An 18,832-nucleotide genomic window follows, 5' to 3' on the forward strand; every position below is an offset into this window, starting at 1 on the left:
GAGAAAAAAAAAAGAAATGGAAGACTCGGGTCATTTTTTTTTTCTTTTGTGCAAATACACTATTGACCTTTCAAATTCCGTCATAATCCAAATAGAACATGATAACAAAGTTACAATCAATTTGCTACCATCGTCACCACACAAAAAAAAATAAAAAATAAAAAAAAACAAAATATCATATAATCCTTTCAATTTTATTGTAAAAGTCAAAAAGAAAATTTCAAAATACTACATCTATTGACGAGCAGCGACTTCACGAGCAGCAACAGCAGCACGCTTAGCCAAACGAGCATTGGACTTGGGACCGTTGATACCACCACCCCATTGACGACGGTGTTCTTCCCACTTTTCAGTATAGGTAGACTTGACAGCAGAAACCAAGTTAGCCAATTCAGACTTATCAGCATCCTTAACATCAGTGAAAGCCAAAGCAGTAGCATTCTTCTTGTGGATAACAGCACCAAGTCTGGACTTACCCTTGACAACACAGTAAGGAATACCCATCTTACGGCAAAGAGCAGGCAACCAGATAACCAATTCAATAGGATCAACATCATCGGCAATAACAACCAATTGAGCCTTCTTGTTTTCAATCAAAGCAGTGATATGATTGATACCATATTTGATCACAGTAGGCTTTTCGGTCTTGGGCAATTCCTTCTTTTCAGCCTTAGCAGCAGCGGCAGCACGGAGACGATCACGCTTTTCAGCCTTGGTTTCGGGACGGTACTTGTTAGCCAACTTGAACAATTGAGTAGCAGTGTTCTTGTCCAAAACATGAGTGAATTGGTTGATCGCAGGAGGCACCTTAAGACGTTGGTAGATGATCTTCTTTTGACGTTGAAGACGAATGTACTTGGGCCACTTGACGAAGCGAGACAAATCACGCTTAGGTTGAATGTCTTGACCTATATTTATTATATATTATAAAGAGAAATAGAGTCAGCTACACTAAACATATATATATATATATATATTTCTTATTATCATTATTTACCAATGCCAAAGTTCTTGGGGGCCTTTTCGAACAAGGGGTTAGCAGCAGTCTTGGTAGATTGCTTGGCCTTGATGGGGTAAGGAGCAGGGGCGACCTTCTTGCCGGTGGACTTCTTGGTAGGAGCCTATAAAAAAATAATATCAAATCAACCATTGAGTCAAAATGTCGTCTATGCATATCATTTTCCATTTCTTTCAGATCCATCCATCCATCCATCCATCCATCCATCCATCCATCCATCCATCCATCCATCCATCCATCCATTCATTCATCCATTCATCCAATCCATTAAAATAATGAATTCAGTTGATTGATCGAACGTTTGATATAAGTGTACAGGTATGTTGTCTTACCATGTTTTTTATCAAGAGAGAAAGAGAAAGAACTTCTTGACACCCAATGCCCAAAAGTTAAAAAAAAAAAAAAATGAACGGAGTATGAAAACTATCAAAAAATCAGATGTCGACAAAAAAGGAAATCATATCATAAGTATAGTTGTAACAAGAAAAGTAAAAAAAAAAAAAAAAAAAAAAATAGTTCTGTGCATGAATCATCCAATTTTCAATAATAGATACCTACAAATAACAATAATAGTGATCAAGACAAGTCAAGCCAAAGATGAAAGAGTATAGATAAAAGATATATATTGAATAAAGAAAAAAGTGTAATAAACCATGTATGATCATGGACAATATATATATATATATCTAAGGAACTATACACTAAAAAAGAGAACTACAGTAACTAAACATCATCATGAGAAAATTGTGTGCTGATCTTCATAAAACCTGAAGCTACAAGAAGAAGAGTGTGAGAAAATAAAAAAAAAAATCGAAGTCCATTCTGCATAACCCTGAGAACATGAATTTGGGCTTTTTTTTGGACTGTTCAAATACCGAGTATAAATAGTTCATATTCATTGTTATTATCTAAATTACATAATGTGACTGATGTTCCATCAGGACAATAAGAAGTTGTTCAAATTGATTTAACCTATATTTTTGATATTCCTTTTTTTTTTTTTCTTTAATTCTATTTTTACTATGATTATTCAAAGTTCAATGAATGCAAAGGATGTGATAAATAAGTGATAAAGGCACTCGTTCTAGTATATCATCATCATCATCATCATCATCATCATCATCATGTTAATCAATCAATTTTATATAAAAAAGCAACTTAAACCTATGTGATTCCTTATGATTGGTTGATTTGATTTGCAGGATACTTTAAACTGGCTCCGACCAGGTAGACATATATAAAATAAATCTTTTTTCTTTTTTCTTTCTTTCTTTTTCTTTCTCACTTCCTTTTTTTTTTTTTTTTTATTCTTTATTATCAAAAAAACATCATGACTCAAGAACCCGATAGAAATTTGACTCAACTTATTATGCACCCCAATGTTGGCAAAGTTGGTAAACAAGTACTTGTACGAAGCAATTTTTTTGAAATAACAAGTCTTCCAGCCCAAAATATACAACACTTGAATATTCAAATATTACCTGACAGTACTCCTCCTGCTATTCACAGAAAGATGTGGCAATCCTTTCAAGATAGTCCTAAAGGTCAATCTTTCCTCAACAAGGTCAAATCTATCTTTGATGATCGTGCAAATCTCTTTTCTTCAAATCCTCTCAAGTATGGTGATGATAATCTTGGTGTTTCTTTTGAAGTAAGTAAGTAAAAAAAAAAAAAAAAAAAAAAAAAAAAAAAAAAAAGATGTATATTTTATCATATGCTTATTATTTCATCCCCAACATTATTATCTTTTTGATCACTCTTCTTTTTTTATTGGTTCATCTATATTTATCATCTTTATTCTTGTTTATAGGCCAATCTTCAGGAAGGAAACCATCTGAGTGGTGTTTTCAAATCAAATATCAAGCCTATAGGTGTAGTCAATACGAATGAATTACAATTATTCTTGGATGGAAAGTCTGATATTACGAATATTTGTTTTCTACCATGGACTAATGAACTGAATCTGATGCCATCCATGCTGCCTGCGCTTCTTTGGACAAGGCGGACAAGTCTCCTGTTATCTTTGACTGTAAACCTGGTACTGTTGTCAATGATTGTATGTATTAGGGTAGTTTATTGACTTTTACATATTTTTTCCTTAGATTTACAATCACTCGTTGGTCTTCAAGGTGCCATTCATTATCACGTCCTTTATGATGAAAACAAGTTCTCGTCTGATGAACTTCAGCAGCTAACTTACCATTTGTGTTACAACTGCGGAACCAGGACCAATGATCAGTATATTCTCCGTTATATTATGCTGAATTTTTGGCTGCTCGGGCAAGATACCACCAATATGGAAAAAAAAATGGGAAAATACCGATATCACTAGCGAATCCATGAACATTGGTGCTCAAATGGCAAGTTTTGGTAGTGTTAAAAATGATTTACACAAGGTGATGTACTTCTTGTGACCTGATATCTCAGCTCTTTCTATATATTCTTTATTCTTTTTCTTTTTTGTAGTCTTTTATGTGTCCAATAAATCAAAAATTTGTTTCTTCTTTTTGATGATGATGATGTTTCTTTTATAATGATGGGATTAATGGATGATGGGATTAATGGATGATAGGATTAATGGATGATAGGATTAATGGATGATGGGATTAATGGATGATGGGATTAATGGATGATGGGATTAATGGATGATAGGATTAATGGATGATAGGATTAATGGATGATGGGATTAATGGATGATGGGATTAATGGATGATGGGATGATGGATGGTATATAAATAAAAAAAAAAGTATAACAAAAGACAAGTGAACATATTTATAGCAAAATAACAAGGTGAATATATGGCTAAAAAAATGAAAGTCGAAGGAGAGTAATAGGAATGACACCTGTATAATGAATTGAGTGTTACATAAACTATTGATTTATATTTATTACAATACAATCAAATGGAATGACTGAACATTTATCCTCGTCCATTACCATTCACATTTGTGTAGTTGGTATGACGTATCCTCAGGATTAGATTGATCATCATCGTCAGACATCCAACGAGCAAAGCTAAGAAATAAAAAAAAAAAAAAAAAAAGACAAAGGAGAAGATCTATTCTTGAAACTCATATAGGAGGGGGTCACCAAATGAGATAAAAATCAATCAGCATCAAATGGCTAAGCCTTTCTTGAAATCAATAAAAATAAGATAAGCATTCTAATTACAGGAACCATAAACATCGTGACGAGGTCATCACCATCATCATCACCGACATCATTTCCATTGTCTTTATCCGCAAATAGTAAAAATGCCACCTTTATGATCATCGCCATCATCATCATCATTACCGTAAGAAATCATTATCATCAGCCATCATAAATCACATAACCTCATGGTAGCAATTACCATTATCATAGGAGGCATCATCGTCATCACTCATCAACGTTATTGTCATTATCACTATTACAGAAATAATCTTATAATCCCCGCACCAATAACAATGAAAATGAATTGTTTGGCTCCCCTATTTCCCCCCCCCTCTATCCAACTCCCCCCCTCCTTCTTGATCTATGTCTACTAAGTATATGCTTGATTTATAGAGGAGACAGAGAAAAAAAATATCAACTTAAAGACGAGGATAACGCCCCCATCATTATTACTACGCTGATTGTCTCCATTAAGCTAATTTATCTACTTGATGACATGATTAATGCAAATACGAATAAAGAAGAAAAATAGAAGAACAAAAAGGGGAATAGAAAAGGAGATGTAAATCAACATGATCATCATTGACATTTTAACGTTAATGTTTGTATTAACATAAATATTTAGTATTAATATATTATAGACAATCAACGTTATAAAAAGTAGAGAATATATCTACCAATCAATCCGCTTGTTTTTATTTATGCTAGTTAAAAACAAAGTTTATCCCCCATTCAAGGGTAATAAAAAAAAAAAAAAGAAAAACCCTGAAAGCTTCCAGACTACTGTTTCATTGGACAAAATAATCAAAAAGAAAAAAAAAACAAGGGTAATTTTTTATTGGCAGGAGGATCCTTGATTAACGTGATGCATCCAAAAAGAGGATCTACGTTTAAAGAAGATTTGAATTTGACTGAACTTAGGGGGGTACGTATTTAGGACGCGCTGATTCATTACTCTCTTTTTCTCTTACTGCTTATAAAAAAACTATGATTTGCGGTAGTCGAAAATCTTAATCCCAAACCTTTCCTTCCTTATAAAGTCCCCTTTTTGATTTTTTTTTTTGTCAATCATTTTCTTCTCTTTTTTTTTTTTTTTTTTTTTTTACTTTTTCTTATTTCCTTTTTCGTACATACCACTTTTTATTTTTTTTTTATTTTTTATTTTTTTTTTTATTTATACTCACTCCTTCTTTATGAATATTACTGATCTGTTATCGCCTGAACCCAACGTCAAAAATGAACCTATTCATGATGATGATCTTATGTCAGTATGGGAACAGCTTTTATATTCAAGTGGATTTCGACTTAAGACCACCAATGAACGAAATACATTAACCGACGCCATCCTCTCACCTATTCATCATCAACATCCTTATTATCAAGATGAAGTTGAATTTATCAAAGATACGCCTATCCATATCAAGGTCATTGGACGGCATATGAATGGATCCTTTCGATGTCATATTGGTACTGGCAAGGCCTCGAGACCTATTCAATCTCAAGAACTCGGGCAACAAATGCGATTACTAGCTGTCTTCTTTCGTGCAGAAAATAGTAAGAGTCAATTGGTTTCTCCTGATTTTATTTTTTTTCCTACCTGGCTCTTTCATCTATTCAGATATACTCAACATGATACATCCCCTGGTCGTACTGATGTTAGGTTTTTAGAGGATGCTTCCTTGGCCAAAGAAGATCATATATATCGTTTGAATCATGTCCTCAACTCTCTTTTTCGATTCACCTTGCATAACTTCAACATTCGTCAACTGTGGAACTCTGTAGCTTTAGCCAACTTTTTATTCGATCATGTCGGTTTGGATTGTTTCTCTCGGTTACCTCCTCCATCTTTGAATTCCATATCTTGTACTATTGTCCCACCAGCTTTCTATGCAACACTCATCACTTTTCTTCATGCTCCTCGTCCTCTCAAGATAAAACCAATGTGTAGTAATTGTAATACGAAAGTCGCCTCCCGTCGAAAGTTGTGTGTAGCCTGTTATCGTTATCATCTGAAACATGGAGAACCAAGACCTTTACGTTTAATTGTTGCCAATCGACCTGGTCCTCGTCATAATTTACTGGATTCTTACAACAATAATCAAACAATAACCAAAACTAACAACAAGAAATATGGGAATACAACTGGAACAAGATCACGATCAATCATCAACAAACATTGCGCCAATTGTGGTGTACAAGAAACTCACCAATGGTATAGAAATTTATGTGGTCAAGGTCACTGGTGTGAAACCTGTAAGAGTTATTATCTTCGACATAATAAGGTAAGACCTCCAGAATTATTTGTCAAGGCTGCCAAACGCAAAGTGGATGTACGATTTTTAGTTAGTTGGGCATCATGGGCATGCGATCAACATGAAGAACAACAACAAGATCGACAACAACGACGATTATCATCCTCTTCTTCTACTACGACACCTACTTCTGTTACCAGTACAACAATTCATCCTGATGACTTGGGTACTATCACTTCATCACCATCATCATCCTTATCATCATCATCGTTATCATCATCATCGTTATCATCATCATCGTTATCATCATCATCGTTATCATCATCTCCATGGATTCCTTCTGGTTGCCGACCTCATCTTTATCATTCTCGAAATCATTCTAGTAGTGGATGTACAAGTCCAAGCAGTATCTCATCACCAACCACTCCTCCAACCACATCATCTGCTCTTTTATCTGGTCATGATTATACAATAGCTAACGACAAACTCCCTCTTTCTCCTCCACCTTCTTTCCAACGGTCTTTTACAACTTGTCAAGGATACGATCCTACGGTGTTTGATTATCCTTAGTTTTATTTATTTGTTTTTTTTTCTTTTTATTACCATTCACAATCCTTTTTTGTTATTACTCTTGTTTTATACCATTTTATTTACTGTATTACCAGGTATTTAATTTTATGTCTTCGTTTTGTGTGTGTCATTCTCTCTTTCTTTTTTCTCATTTATATACTCTATATATATATATATCATCTATGCAATCACTCTCTCTCTGTCATTCTTTTTTTTTTTTTTACTCATTATATGCCATCTCTTTTATATATTCTTTCCATTTATATCTAGTTCTGCCAACCTGCATCCTATTTTTTTCTTTTATTTTATAGTCCAACCTGCTTTTTCTTTTATCATCCATCATCATCATTATTATTATATCATCAATAAAACAACCTACAGTCAATCATCATCATCATCATCATCATCATTATTATTATTATTATTATTATTATTATTATTATTATTATTTTTATTGTTACTATTATTCTCAATAAACTATCATTGATTTTATATCTAGAAGTATTCTCCCCACTTGTCACCCCTCTCCCCTTTTTTTTCCAAGTCAAAATCCATGTGGTTTGAAAAGGACATGATAATGTTGTCAATTTTTTTTTTAAACCTATCTTCCTAAAATAGGAGTTGACGCATTCAATACCATCCTTCCATCACCACCCTTCTCTCTCTCTCTCTTTTTTTTTTCTTCTCTTTTTTTTTCTTTTGGATTTCATCCATATCCCATGTGTTGTCACCCTTTCTATCAATTTTTTTTTCTCATTTGATTTGCCCCAAGGAGGAAGTTTCCCCCTACAAAGTCGCGCGATACTTTGATTTTAAAATTAGCGTGGAGAAAAGCAAACAAACAAAACTTTAAACAGATTTCGGGATTCATCTAAAGTCACTCGGATGGGAGTTAACAAGACCAGAAAATAGGAAGTCTTTCTTTTTTTTTTTGAAGTCATGTTAGGTTTTTCTCATCTCCCTTCTCATACCCCTCCCCTCTTTTTTTTTTTTTTTTTTTATTCTAAAAAGGGGCAGTGATTCATACAAGGAACGCAAATAGAAAAAACGGAGAACCCTCAGACAATTGTACCTATCATTCAACAAAGCTCCTTGCAACCCCTTCTCTTTTCCGTTTGCCCCATTCCATTCTTTTTTAATCATAATTAGGATAATGAATAATAAAAAAAAAGTTTGCCCCACGTGGCAAATCATCTTAATTCAACATATTTCAGAATTCCTTTATTCAATACAAAATGTCAATGAGATATGATCCATCTAAACTAGGACATAATAATAATAATAATAATACAATCAAATTGAATATGTAATAATGAATAAATATATGTGCATGTGATTATACTAAAAACTAAATACATTGGGTGGTGACATTTTAGGTAACGTTTTCATCAGGTCCATAACAACATCTACTCAAAAAAAAAAAAAAGGTAATCAATATTTGCTTTTTTTTTTTTTTTTTTTTTTTTTTGCTATTCATTCGTATATATGCTTACCTAAAGGAACATCATCACATCGTACAGGATCATCATCCGTCAAGATATTTTCCCAAGGATCCCCATCAGAGTCATCCGCCCGATCCGATGATATCATGGATCCATCATCATCCTCACCTTGCTTTTTTCTACTGTTGGCATTATTACTACGACTTGATTTGATCATGTTATCACCATTGTTGTTGATGGGTGGGAAATAATCGGCAAACTTTTCTCGATCCAGATACATCTTTTTTCGTTGGAACATCATTCTTGATAAGGTTCTCCCTTGCGTTACGGCCATTTCAATTGCATTGTCTATACGTCGAGCTTTGTCCCCCCGAAAAAAAAAATCAATATAGGATTAGATGAATTGCATGTTTGAATAGATCGTATCTCCTTCCCTCTCTCTCTTTTTTTTTTCTACTTTCTCCTTTTTTTTTTTTTTTTTTGGTTACTTACGTCGATGATTTGGCATCAAAAACCAGTAAGTTTGAAAGAAACTAGGAGGCACAAACCAACAATCCGGATTGCCAAGTTCTCCACCCAAAAAAACTGATTGTTTGATCAAAAAGGAAAATAATGCATTGGCATCATAATATCCTTGGAAGACGATCATATGATCACGTATCAAAGGCCCAGGCACATAATCAATTCTAGTATCATGAGGTACCGTGCGTTGAAGTTCAGCTAAACAATAAAAGGGTGATGAGTATATGTCCTCTTTTTTTTTTTTTTATTTTCCATCCACTTACTTGGTGTAAATACAGATCGCGTATATGATCTTTCCCGATTGATACGTCGTAAATAATTGATAGCATCCAAAGCTGACATAGGAGGAAATATATGTTTTGTTGAATCAGATAAAGAAGTCGGTAAGGAGGATCCCAAGTGATGTTGTTGAGCCATGGTGGAATTAAGTTTGGATGTATGAGGCGAGTGAAAGGTATGATTCGTATTGGATGGAGACCAGGAAGACGTTTTTGAAGAAGGGTCATTGAGTAGAGTGAAAAGATCATCCATAGGTTTTGATGATTGTTGTTGTTGTTGTTGTTGAGGTTGCTGAGGTTCCGTGGATGTAGTAATGAAATCCGGTGTTACCACAGCAGGGGAATATGTAGGAGACATAAATGATGATAGATCAGTAGGTGTGGGATAAAAATGGCTACTGGGTGTGGTCATAAATGTATCAGGTATTGTTGTATTAGAAGTGGTGGTAGAGAGAATAGTATTTGTAGGTTGTTGTTGTTGTTGTTGATAAGTGGAAGAAGTTGTTGGTGAATTTCCGGCTGGTACAAATTCTGGTGATTTATTGATAATATGAAGGTTGTTGTCGAGAAAAAATTCCAGATTTTGAGGTATACCTTCAGTTTTCGAGAGACTAAGTATATCAGAGCCAACGTTGTCAGTAGAACCAGTATTCCAAAACTTGGGGACATTGATACCATGGGAGAAACAAGCCAATTTTAAAGTAAGCATCATACCTTTGAGATAATTGTTTTCATATCGAAGTTGTTTGACTGTGCGTTGAAGAGAATTGACTTCGCGTAGAGCTTGATCTCGTTGTTGAATACATTTTTTGATATTAGTCTCTGCGTCATGCATTTCCCTTCGTTTACGTTCCCTAAATGCTCTTTGTGCTGCTCGGTTTTGTGCTTTTCTTTGTGCTGGTGAAGGTGGATTAGGTTTTCTTCCAGGTTTTTTACGAGGTCGAATAGGTCGTCCATTTTCATCCAAAGTACCAAGTTCTACTTGAGGATCAAAGTATTCAAAGTTGATTTCTGTCATTAATACCTAGTGTGAGTTTAGTATGACTGAAGTGATTATGAGATATTTATAAAAGGGGCAAAAAAAAAAAAAAAGACAAAAGGAGGCGAAAGTAAAGAATTTTTTTTAAAAGAAAAAAAGCGGCATTTTAATATGTACAACCTTCTTTTTTTTTTTCTTTTACTTTTTTGCCCTGACTTTTGAAAGGCTATATATGGTTATATCATGACAAAAAATTGCATTTTATCATAAAATGAAAATGATAAGAATGAAAGGAGTTGATGATATATAAGACTCTTATATTTTATTTTTTTTTGATTTCAAATAGTATAAAAGAAAAGATATTTCTTTTTTTTTTTATCATCGTCATCAATTCAAACTTCAATAATAATGGTGAAATTCTTTCTTTTTACTTTAATTTTATCTTTGATTACTGTATCCTATGTGGTAGCTTCTTGTGAATGTGAACCTACAGATCAATCATGTATTGATAGTTGTGGTAATATACTTTTAATCTTTCCAAAATTCTATGATTTCTTTTTTAATTGTTCTTGTTATATATAGTGACAGAAGCCAATTCATGTGTTACTTCTTGTAAAGGAGATACATCATGCTACGAAGAATGCATTGATAATAAATGGTATATATCATCTTTCGATTTCTTTTCATCACTTATTTATATTTTATTATTATTATTATTATTTGGATTAGGCCTTCCGGTCAAATGTTCCACAAACAAGACATGTCATCTGCTTCTGCTGAAAGTACTACTGTCAATAGTAGTCCTTCTGCTACTATGAATCCATCTAATCCTACTCCTTCCATGGGTAAAAAAAAAAAAAAAAAAATGAAATAATAACAAGAGATGAATGTAAATTGATGTTTTATTTAATAGGTTCCAAATCTTCATCGGGATCTAGTACGTTTAGCAACAGTGATGGAATATCTCAAGCAAGTCCAACAGGACAAGCCAATAAGATGAATCAAACTCCTTCTTCTGCAGATGCTGTGAAATCTACCAATATTGTGATCATTTCAACCCTTGTCACTATTCTCGGAGTCTGGATCCATTATTAAGTAACAATCCAATTTATGGTATTGTAGTACTTTTTTTACCTTTTTTTTTTTTTTTTTCTCATCAATATCATTTGCCCTTCAATAAAGGAAAAACTATTCATCATATTGTTATTTGCTTTTCATTCTGCTCTCCGCTTCTTTCTGTTTTCCCTTTCCTGGTTGTTTCATACATTGAACAACCTTGGGGCTCATTTTTATACTCAGCATTTTTTGTTTAAACTTTTTCCGGCTCTTGTTCATTGTTTCGCTTTCCCTTTCCTTTTTTTTTTTTTTTTTTCTCACTCAACGTTTATTGGTTATCATAAAATGGAATCGTATTTGTCCAATATTGACAATTACATACAAGAACAAGGTGAAAGTCAACAACAACAACAACAACAACAGCAACATTTGTTCTATCTTCAACAGCAACAACAACAGCAACAACATAATCAACAAACATTCGATCCATCATCATGGCCTACTTCCTTTCCTACAAATGACACCTTTGGTCAACCTGTAATGTCTATACAACAACAATCCATGTATGTACCAAATATGATGAACTATCCTCCTACTTCTCAACAACAACAACAACAACAACAGCAGCAACAAACTCCAGTACCTGGTTATGACATTCATGGTAATCCTATCAAGATCCGTAAGAAACCTGGCCGAAAACCCAATCCAGCGTCACCGGCTTTAAGAAAGGCTCAAAACCGTGCAGCGCAAAGAGCATTCAGGGAAAGAAAGGAACGTCATTTAAGAGATTTGGAAAACACTATTCGAACATTACGAGAACAACGAAACTCTACTGCCAAGGAACTCAAGAAGACCAAGAATCGACTGGAGACATACAAGACAGAAAATTGGTACCTCAAGGGTGTGATGTTGACTTTACAATTTATGTGTATGCATCATAATATCGATCTACCTCCCCATACACCTTATCTCGCCGAAGAAGTTCTAATTGAAATAGGCAAGACACATCCTCACGCCATCGAAGCCTATGTTAATGCTTATACTCGCAACAATGTCAATCTCAAACCAAATTTATCAGCTCACTTTGCTCATTTATCCAATCCGGATGATCTTACTGACAATAAGGAAAACATCAAGGAAGTCGACAATTCATCAACTACTCCTCATCTTGAACCTTCATTTGATCAACAAGAACAACAACAACAACAACAACAAATTCACCTTTCTTCAACGGACTCAATGGCATCACCACCTCCATTAATACCACCACCAGATGAAATGGATCATATCACTGAAAAAGAGGATCAACATCAATTAGCACGTGAATCAACACCTTCAACCATATCACAATCGACTGCACCAGTATTCGAACATGAAGATGTAGCAAAATGGACGATGGAAGATGCCGAAGATGATGATGATGAAAAAGAAGCTATTCTCGCAGCAACATCCAGTATGGGCGCCATTCAACGTATCCGATTACAACTACGAGTACAATCCACATTATCTTCCATCTCTGGCAGTCATTTACCCTCAGTACGACTTCAACCTACTTTACTTCAACTGGCTATTGCTCATGACCCTCGTATTGACCTGATTCCTGCTCCTCAAATGCGTGATCGTATGATTATCTTTCGGGATCAAATGGATTATGATCGATGTTTTAGTATGTTATTGAATGGTGCGGTATATCATGGTGGTGATCCTACTCTCAGTCAAAGTTGGGAATTACCTCCTTCTTTCCATAGTGAATATTGGTTCCTTAGTTCAAGGTATGATTTGGATACAACAAATCGTTGGCGTCGGATGAAAAACTTACCCGAAATTCCTCCTGGTGGCCCCGATCGACGATGGACCCCGCCTCCTCCTTCTTCTTCATATCATCAACCTTCATCACCACAACAACAACAACAACAACAACAATCTGAACCCATTTCATCTACCTATTCTGATGGTACACCTTCTACTTGGCCAGATACTACGGTATATTCTCCCAATGATCCATCCAATTATCTTATATCCTCTCCACCACCTCAACAATCAACTGCTTCTCCTTCATCATTATCTTCTTCTACACAACAAAAACATCCACTTTATGATAAGGTATTTGCCTCTCCTCCAGAAATGCGCCATCCTGTGACATCGCCAACTTTGGGTAACTACAAAAAAAAGTTTTATTTATCATTTCTGACATCCTCTTCCTTTTTTTTTTTTTTTGATTGTTTATATAGATTTGATGATGAACATGATGAACTCTTTATCTACTGATCAAGCAAATAATATGAACGATTTATAGTATGGTTTGGTCATGTTAGTCAACACAATAGTGTAGTCTTTTTTTTTTTATTTATTTATTTATTTTATTATTATTACTTGTAATGTATGAATAAACAATTTTTTTTTATTAAAAATGTCTGAAGATAAAAAAAAAAAAAAAAAAAAAAAAAAAAAAAAAACACTAATATGAAACAATGTCTTGGTTGGTTTGAGAGGGGGGAAGAAGACGGGAAGGGATGATCTCTATCTATCAATTTGGGTAAATCTATAATATCATCATTTTTGATTGGGTAACGAATGAAAGAAGGGGTAGGAATCATGCAAAAAAAAAAAAGTAATCTAAACCTAATCCTTTGTATTCTCCATGATGTTCAAAGTCACTGTTCCTTTGACAGCTAATTGTTGAGTAGGGCCAAGAATCCAAAGTTCAAAATGACGATTTGATATTTGTTTTCCACAGATAGTCAAAGGTTGATTTACATACAAAGGCGTAAGGCATCGATAATCAAAGGATTGAATGACAGAATCAAGGTCAACATGATATTCGGAAGCAAGATATGTCCTTAGTAAGCTGATCATCCATGTACTACTTAAAGGGCCGTGGACCAAACATGCTTTCCCGATCAAACCCAGAAAAAAAAAAGTCAATTTTTTTTTCCCCATTTTTTGAAAGAATATCAATTTTCTTACCTGGATGATGTTCCATGTTTTTTGTGTAATCTTGATCATAATGAATTCGATGAGCATTGAACGTTAGGGCGGAATATTGAAATAGTTGAATAGAACTTGGGATGATTTGTTTGGATACATCAGGCAATTTCTTCACTATCATCCACACATATCAATCATAATTAAAAAAAAAAAAAAAAAGAATGAGATAAAACCTTTATTATATATATATATATATATTTTGAACTTACTTTTAATAGATTTCATTGAAACTTGATGTGTTTGTTCTGTAGCATAAACCAAACATCGTTGTTCACGTATCATCTTTTGATCACCGCGATAAATATCCTTGTTCAGGTACACAAACACAGCATCCCCAAGTCGACTAGCTGGTCGAAATTCATATCGGTCCATCGAGGTCACCATAGTAACCTCATCGCCTACGGATAAAGGAGTATACCAGGTCAATGTCGCACCGGCCCACATGCGTTGAGTAAAAGGAGCAGGAGGAAAAAAGTCAGTTTCATATCCATCATGAGCCAAGGTCACTGTACGAGGAGGAAAGTAAATATGATGCCACGTCGCTGGTACAATGGTCCCGTCACTGGGCAACTGCTCATACTTGTACGCCACCGTCGGTTCATCCAATGCATTCGCCAGAAGATTTAAAGGTGAAGCTGTTATCGTATCGTGAGTAACTAATTGTTGTGAAGCTACTTTAGATCCCCATTCTTTGATCAACTGATCCATATTATCAGTTGTATATAGTCGATTGTGAACCACCTTCTGCCGTTGATAAAATGCTATATTGATAGTATCATAACTTCTCCCAAATGTGATCAAGTTGAAGGTTACCAATCGCTTATTCAGGAGTTTGAGCATAATAATTTATTATTGAAAGCAAAAAGAAAAGAAAAGTGGAACCGGAAACAAAAAAAAAAAAAAAATACTGAATAAAATATTTACCGCTCAGCTATATCACAAATCTGAATACAGTTAAAAAAATATAAAATGGTAACATGATGTTTCTTGAGGAGGACGTCCCCGTTCACTATTTATTGGTGATGTTCACGTACTAAATATATATATATATATATATATATGTAAAATATCCACTAACTAGACTGGAATCTCACCAAGAATTTAGCCGGCCTTGACACTGAGAAAGAAATACCTTTTTTTTTTTTTTTTTTTTTTTGCTTGATGCGACATTTTTAGTGGTAAATGTACTTTGATATATTAATAAAAAAAATATAGCCATAGATGATATATACATGTTTCAATAATAGTGCTTTTATGATAAGATTGGAGGTTTAAACGTCGAAATAGACTTTTTGACAGTGATCAGAGGAACCTTTCTCAGCTACTGTCTTTTTGATTCAATAACAAAAGAAGTAATCATACATACATATCTTTTATTAATGGTGTTTATACGGTATGATGATAGATTTAAACTTTAAAATGGGATTTGGAAGCTAACTACAGCTATGTCGGCTTGTCTTTTTTTTTTTTTTTTGAATTCTACAGCCAAAAATTTGAATTTCCTCAGCCAAATTTTAGCTGTAAAAATAAATCGTCGAAGGGTTATCAGGCAATTTTTCGAAAAATGGATGAAATCTTTTTGATGTGCATTGCACATAAAGTGGCAAGATAAGTGAGAAAATGGAATTAGATGATATTAAACTACTTTTTGGAGAGGAATCTAATGGTGGTAGTTTTATTAGATGATGATCATTATTGAATGAGGATTGACTGAATTGAATCTTGTTTTTTATTTTATTCTATAGATTGGGAGATAAAGTATAAATGGTTATTAAGCCAAATGAAAGACAATATTTTCATGTATGTCCGGTTCAAATTTGGTGCAATGATGATCGTTTTTGAATGAGAAACGAAAAAACAAAGTTTGTTTTCCATGCGAAATGAACAGCCAGAAACTGCGAATTTTTCTTTATTTTCTTTTTCCTTCTGCCTGTACGACGAGAAAATACAATACTATGGAATTTTTCGAAATGAGACTCAGGGTCAAAATAATAACGTGCTTTTTGATCGTTGACAGATCTCCTCCTATTCTTAGAGCATGATCACAATGAATTAATTATATATCGGCCATGATAATATCAACATTTCATTTGATGATTTCTATGATAAATATAAAGCTTGATTTTATTAACATGTTCAATCCAGTGACACGCATAGATTCTGATAAAAAGAATTACTTCAACAACAACCTCAACAATAAAAAAAAAAAATTAAAACAGGAGTATACAATGGTAAAAAAAAAAAAAAAAAAAAAAAAGAAGACATAGAATGAAAGAATGAGCTAAAAAGGAAAGTGGATGATATAATAAGATCGGGGAAAAGAAAGTATATAAAGAAATGATGACAAAAAAAAAAAAAGATGGATAGATTAGAAGGCATAAATATATGTAAGACAAAAAAAATTAGTAAAAAAAAAAAAATGATAATACTAAACTATAGCATCAAAGTGTTCAGATTTTCATTCAAGATAATATCAGAAACAGCCAGCATAACATGTTTCAACAAGGTGGTATCTGTCGCATCCGTATAATGGGTATAAACACGCTTTTCAGTATTTTGGTTTAGTCGTTGAAATCGTTTCTTGAAGTAAGATCGTGTCTGTTCAAAATTCTGATTATCGCCTATACATTTTAAAAAAAAAAAAAATTACATAGAAGGTTATATATCCTTTTACTTTTTTTTTTTTTTTCCCTGATAACCCTTTTTTTTTTTACCTTTGAAATCTGGGAACCATCGTGATACAGGTGAGACATTGATCTTTTCCTTAAAAATATCGATCTTGTTTAGGAATAGAATCATAGAAGTATTGACAAACCAAGGGGAGTTGCAAATAGTATCGAATAACATCAAGGATTCATGCATCTATTCAAAAAAAAAAAAAAAAAAAAGAAAGCATGATTAGTTGATGAAGTGACTTGGGACTAGATAACTTACTTGATTCTATTATTTTCAAACAAAAGAGAGAAGGAGAAAGAAATAGAAATAAGGGAAATCAGTAAAAATTTAGGTCAATTTCTATAAATGTCGATCGCCCTAAGGGACCATTTCCTTTTCTGCAAAAAGAAAAAGTTTGACACTAGAATCACACACTTACCGAGTCACGATCTTCCACTAAACATTGATCATACCCACTGACAGCAACCACAAATAGAATAGCTGTAACATTTTCAAAGCAATGAATCCTAATATTGAAGGACCAGATGAAGTCAATATATTATAACAAAAAAAAAAGCTAATATTGTTTTACCATTTCTTGCGTTCACTTCGTTGTCCACCCACATCAAACATACGATAAGTTAAAGGTCCAAGATGAAATACAGTTTCTACAATTCCAGTTGTTTTGGCTCGGCACCTAATGATGTCTTGATCAGTTGGTACATAATCCGGTGACCATAATCTATCCAGTTGTGAGAAATAACTAAAAAAAAAAAAAAAGTATCTTGTTAGTTAGTATATCATACACATTAAACCCAAATCCACTTACTATGTAACATTATCATGTAATGCAAAGGTATTTCCTTGACTACAAGCATTTTGTACGCCAGCATCATTCCATAATCTTTTTAAAGGTGACAGATAATCTAGAGGATAAGGTTCTCCTTTCTTGATGGCAGGTGGTGAATCAAATAAAGGTATATATTCCTAATAAAATAAAATAAAAAGGAATGAGATATTCTGATGACTTGAAAACAGACACATATATCTATATAAGTTTACCTCTAATTGCTTATCTTCAAATTTGATATCCAAAGATTCCATAGCTTCCAAAATAGTTTGTACAGTTAAAGTGATATTGGAGAAGACGATATGACGGAAACTCTCCCTTTCAGCAGCATCAAATCCAGCAGCATGGATAAGTCGCATTTGTTTCAACACTGTTGACTTTCCTGATTCACCAGCACCTATAGAGTATATATAACGTTAGAAAAACTGCATTATGTATGTATACTTTAGGCTACCTAATAAAAGAAGTTTGACTTCAGTTTTTAATCGTTTTTCGTCTGCCTTGATTTGTCTATCTATCAATCGACTTGTTGCTGTATCAGGATTGTAAGCACCATTTTTGTTTGAATTGCTAGAACTTGCACAATTGCCCATGACGATGTCGGATATATATTTAAATGTATATCAAAAAGAAGAAGAATATAGTTGGCAAAGGCGTATATATATATGTGTGTGTGAGTATATCAGTTTTTTTTTAAAAAAAACAAAAAAAAAAACTTCAAGTAGAAGTAATAGTATTGTTGTAATTATTGTTTCAGTTGGTGTTGTCGTTCTTGTTGCTTTGTTGTTGCCTTTTTTTTTGGTTTATGGGAAATAGGGAATCAACAAAGTAATGATAGTTTATATACTTTATATATATTAATAATAAGAATAGAGAAAAAAATAAAGTGAATAAACGTAACAAATAGCCAAGTCAAGAAGAAAAAAAAAAAGTAAGAAAAAGGAAAAAAGAAATAAAAGAAAGAAAAAAAAATTATTATTATATGAATGTCTACTACTATTTCAAAAGTACCGGAATTCAGTTTCCGCCAACACACACACAAAAAAAAAAAAAGGTTATGTTATTCTT

At 33.5% G+C, this 18,832-nt stretch overlaps 8 protein-coding genes across 8 annotated transcripts; 4 read left to right on the plus strand and 4 right to left on the minus strand.

Moving 5' to 3' along the window:
- Window positions 1-174: 174 nt before the first annotated feature.
- BX664DRAFT_378738 (50S ribosomal protein L30e-like protein) lies at window positions 175-1,213 on the minus strand (the record flags this gene model as incomplete). Its single annotated transcript, XM_051548838.1, has 3 exons — window positions 175-908; window positions 998-1,121; window positions 1,148-1,213. 3 exons carry the CDS (start codon window positions 1,211-1,213, stop codon window positions 235-237), a joined length of 864 nt encoding a protein of 287 aa, XP_051401706.1. The 3' UTR covers window positions 175-234.
- Window positions 1,214-2,312: 1,099 nt separating this feature from the next.
- On the plus strand, window positions 2,313-3,027 carry BX664DRAFT_103725 (uncharacterized protein). The gene is made up of 2 exons (XM_051539675.1): window positions 2,313-2,673; window positions 2,829-3,027. Exons 1-2 carry the CDS (start codon window positions 2,349-2,351, stop codon window positions 2,906-2,908), a joined length of 405 nt encoding a protein of 134 aa, XP_051401707.1. The 5' UTR covers window positions 2,313-2,348; the 3' UTR covers window positions 2,909-3,027.
- Window positions 3,028-5,851: 2,824 nt separating this feature from the next.
- BX664DRAFT_240968 (uncharacterized protein) lies at window positions 5,852-6,625 on the plus strand (the record flags this gene model as incomplete). Its single annotated transcript, XM_051540227.1, has 1 exon — window positions 5,852-6,625. A coding segment is annotated over one exon (774 nt), but the record flags the coding sequence as incomplete, so codon positions are not given.
- A 1,541-nt stretch (window positions 6,626-8,166) lies between these two features.
- Window positions 8,167-10,313, minus strand: BX664DRAFT_357716 (uncharacterized protein). Its single transcript, XM_051547980.1, has 4 exons — window positions 9,222-10,313; window positions 8,929-9,156; window positions 8,488-8,796; window positions 8,167-8,400 (listed from the first exon to the last, which is right to left on the minus strand). Exons 1-4 carry the CDS (start codon window positions 10,252-10,254, stop codon window positions 8,336-8,338), a joined length of 1,635 nt encoding a protein of 544 aa, XP_051401709.1. The 5' UTR covers window positions 10,255-10,313; the 3' UTR covers window positions 8,167-8,335.
- A 310-nt stretch (window positions 10,314-10,623) lies between these two features.
- Window positions 10,624-11,310, plus strand: BX664DRAFT_384714 (uncharacterized protein; the record flags this gene model as incomplete). The annotated part of the gene is made up of 4 exons (XM_051549198.1): window positions 10,624-10,732; window positions 10,798-10,873; window positions 10,945-11,060; window positions 11,129-11,310. 4 exons carry the CDS (start codon window positions 10,624-10,626, stop codon window positions 11,308-11,310), a joined length of 483 nt encoding a protein of 160 aa, XP_051401710.1.
- Window positions 11,311-11,850: 540 nt separating this feature from the next.
- BX664DRAFT_294884 (uncharacterized protein) lies at window positions 11,851-13,686 on the plus strand (the record flags this gene model as incomplete). The annotated part of the gene is made up of 3 exons (XM_051542125.1): window positions 11,851-12,592; window positions 12,704-13,426; window positions 13,503-13,686. 3 exons carry the CDS (start codon window positions 11,851-11,853, stop codon window positions 13,565-13,567), a joined length of 1,530 nt encoding a protein of 509 aa, XP_051401711.1. The 3' UTR covers window positions 13,568-13,686.
- A 207-nt stretch (window positions 13,687-13,893) lies between these two features.
- On the minus strand, window positions 13,894-14,967 carry BX664DRAFT_261276 (uncharacterized protein; the record flags this gene model as incomplete). The annotated part of the gene is made up of 3 exons (XM_051540671.1): window positions 13,894-14,162; window positions 14,239-14,373; window positions 14,469-14,967. 3 exons carry the CDS (start codon window positions 14,965-14,967, stop codon window positions 13,894-13,896), a joined length of 903 nt encoding a protein of 300 aa, XP_051401712.1.
- A 1,667-nt stretch (window positions 14,968-16,634) lies between these two features.
- Window positions 16,635-18,692, minus strand: BX664DRAFT_329310 (putative Gpa2-guanine nucleotide-binding protein alpha-2 subunit). The gene is made up of 8 exons (XM_051544756.1): window positions 18,219-18,692; window positions 17,977-18,161; window positions 17,744-17,901; window positions 17,507-17,677; window positions 17,354-17,441; window positions 17,194-17,199; window positions 16,974-17,121; window positions 16,635-16,880 (listed from the first exon to the last, which is right to left on the minus strand). Exons 1-8 carry the CDS (start codon window positions 18,355-18,357, stop codon window positions 16,693-16,695), a joined length of 1,083 nt encoding a protein of 360 aa, XP_051401713.1. The 5' UTR covers window positions 18,358-18,692; the 3' UTR covers window positions 16,635-16,692.
- Window positions 18,693-18,832: the final 140 nt, after the last annotated feature.

This window comes from Halteromyces radiatus (genome assembly GCF_025201355.1).
Source record: "Halteromyces radiatus strain CBS 162.75 chromosome Unknown BX664scaffold_3, whole genome shotgun sequence".
Classification (NCBI taxonomy): domain Eukaryota; kingdom Fungi; phylum Mucoromycota; class Mucoromycetes; order Mucorales; family Cunninghamellaceae; genus Halteromyces; species Halteromyces radiatus.

Coding starts and splice junctions, on each gene's coding strand:
- BX664DRAFT_103725 (XM_051539675.1), top strand. CDS start 2,349: ATGACTCAAGAACCCGATAGAAATTTGACTCAACTTATTATGCACCCC. Junction 2,674..2,828: donor TGGTGTTTCTTTTGAAGTAA/GTAAGTAAAAAA, acceptor TCTTGTTTATAG/GCCAATCTTCAGGAAGGAAA.
- BX664DRAFT_357716 (XM_051547980.1), bottom strand. CDS start 10,254: ATGACAGAAATCAACTTTGAATACTTTGATCCTCAAGTAGAACTTGGT. Junction 9,157..9,221: donor GCGATCTGTATTTACACCAA/GTAAGTGGATGG, acceptor TTTATTGTTTAG/CTGAACTTCAACGCACGGTA. Junction 8,401..8,487: donor ATGTGATGATGTTCCTTTAG/GTAAGCATATAT, acceptor TTTTTTGAGTAG/ATGTTGTTATGGACCTGATG.
- BX664DRAFT_329310 (XM_051544756.1), bottom strand. CDS start 18,357: ATGGGCAATTGTGCAAGTTCTAGCAATTCAAACAAAAATGGTGCTTAC. Junction 17,678..17,743: donor TTACATGATAATGTTACATA/GTAAGTGGATTT, acceptor TTTTTTTTTTAG/TTATTTCTCACAACTGGATA. Junction 16,881..16,973: donor ATGGTTCCCAGATTTCAAAG/GTAAAAAAAAAA, acceptor TAAAATGTATAG/GCGATAATCAGAATTTTGAA.